Raw genomic sequence first — 1,837 nt, 5'->3', positions numbered from 1 at the left:
TCACCTGTCGGAGGGCTTGGTCCAGCTGCGGCGCGGAAGACAGATTTTCGGCGTCTATTTTAGTTTCTTCTTTACAATCCTCTGTCAGTTCCAACTGATCCGGTCTAACTAGTACTTCGTGCAACTGTCCCACCTCGGGGGATAAGGGGTGGGAAATAAGGGGTCAGTTTCCCCTTCTTCAATTTGGAAACCCTTCGTCCACCCTGGCTTTTCCTGAACGGCCCGGGGCTCTACAGGTACCTAACAGCATAAGAATCAAAGCTCCCTAGACGCCCAGGGATCTGGTCGCCCCACCCCCACCCTACCCGGATCAAGTCGCCCAGGCCAAGGAGGGGACCCTAGAGCCCCGGGAACCACCAGCCTGGCATAGGCATTCTGCGACCCGCAGAGAACGCGGCTCGGCAGCGCGAGCCCTTTCTACCTGGGCCAGGTTTCGGGAGACTTAAACGGCTCTGGTGGGTTGGCCAACAGGTTTGGTTCTGCTATGGATTCTCTAGGCCTCGGGGCCCCGCTTCATAAGCGTGCAACCACTTTAAAGAAAGAAAGAAAAGAAGCCGACTACCCTTTCTCCAACTTTCTACAATAAAGTTGTTGCCCCCGGTCCTCGTTTGGACCGGAACATAGTAAAGTACCTTCTTGTTGGCCAAATCCACGACTTTCCATAACAGCAGGATCAGCTCCTTCTCATCTGAACCCAGCTTGGCTCCGGTGGCCCCAGCAGTGATCCCAAAAAGCACCACCAGGTAATCCGGAGACGCCGTCATGACGATAGGTGGGGAGGGGGAGGAGGGGGGTCGGGAGGCGGCGAGGTGGGGTTGGAAGTGAGAACGAGAAAACCTGTGCTAAAACCCTCTTCCACGAGAAAAAGAAAGCGCCCACCCCCCTCCTCGAGGCCGCCAGGGCAAAAGGCGGTAACCTGCCACCCAAGCCCACACCTGGCCGGCGCTCCACACCCTGGGCAGGAAGGGGGGTGGAAGGAGGGAGCAGCAGGCCTGCCCTTTTTGTATCCAATTGCTCGTGCGTCTAAGAAGAAACCCAGGAGCTGGGCTGCACCCCCGGGAGGCGCGCGCAATGGCTGAAAGCTTTTCTGTTTTGGGATGTGGCTCTACCTGCCCGCCCCTTTTCCCCCCCCTCCCCACGTGGTGCAGGTAAGAGACACCTGGCGGCGCCCGCCCATTGGCTCCTTCAAACCACGACGTGGCAGCGGTGGGGGGGGGGGCTGGGGAAGGGAGAGGAGAGGGCGGGAGACAAAGGCTGGATGAATGGGGAAGCAAGGGCTGGAGGGGAGGGGAGGAGAGGGGAAGAGAGGGGCGGGGAAGAGCTACTTGTCACCGGGATGGTAGCCAAGGCCAGACCAAGGGGAGGGGGCGCGACGGCGGGAAGGGTCGGTGCTCGCAGACGCGACGTTGAGGGGTTTGGAGGGTTGGCGTGGCCGTGGGGGTCGAGGAGCTGAAGGGTCGCGCGAAAGGCCCAGGCGCCGAAAGGGAAAAGAAGGCCAGAGGTGAGGCCCAGGGCGCGGCGCCTGGGAGGGAGCGGTCTACGGCTGCCCCTGGTGCGGGCCATTGCGGAGCCCGGCAAAAGCCGCTCCTGAGCCCAGCACACCTTTCCGTGCAAACAGCCGGCTGCAGACGCCCTGCCGGCCCGGCCCGGCCCGGCCCCTCACGGCGCGGGAGGCCGGCGTTCGCTCTCTCCACCTCGGGGCGAACCTCCGCCCCCCACCCCAGAGTCGCAGAACCCGACGCTCGGCTGGCTAGGCAGGTCCTGGGGTGCAATCACAACCCTCACAGCAGCTGGGGAGCCTCGGGAGGGGACACTGTAGCCCGGTCTCTATCACTTT

General features: G+C 62.3%; 1 protein-coding gene across 8 annotated transcripts in view; it reads right to left on the bottom strand.

The window, feature by feature from the left end:
• The window catches only part of Esrp1 (epithelial splicing regulatory protein 1), a 50,564-nt gene extending 49,458 nt beyond the window's left edge, over positions 1-1,106 (bottom strand). For 4 of the 8 annotated variants that reach the window (XM_031366607.1, XM_031366609.1, XM_031366611.1 and 1 more), the window contains exons 1-2: positions 633-1,095; positions 5-133 (exon numbers count right to left, since the gene is read on the bottom strand). In XM_031366607.1, the coding sequence (XP_031222467.1) occupies positions 5-133; positions 633-764 (261 nt within the window). In that variant the 5' untranslated portion in view covers positions 765-1,095. Of the gene's footprint in view, positions 1-4; positions 134-632 lie in introns of all 8 variants that reach the window. The other 4 variants (XM_031366604.1, XM_031366605.1, XM_031366613.1 and 1 more) reach the window with 3 other exon arrangements.
• Between the last annotated feature and the right edge of the window lie 731 nt (positions 1,107-1,837).

Source organism: Mastomys coucha, unplaced genomic scaffold (assembly GCF_008632895.1).
Source record: "Mastomys coucha isolate ucsf_1 unplaced genomic scaffold, UCSF_Mcou_1 pScaffold14, whole genome shotgun sequence".
NCBI lineage: Eukaryota > Metazoa > Chordata > Mammalia > Rodentia > Muridae > Mastomys > Mastomys coucha.
The sequence above is the reverse complement of the archived record's forward strand: the minus strand, read 5'-3'. Positions and strand labels throughout refer to the sequence as shown.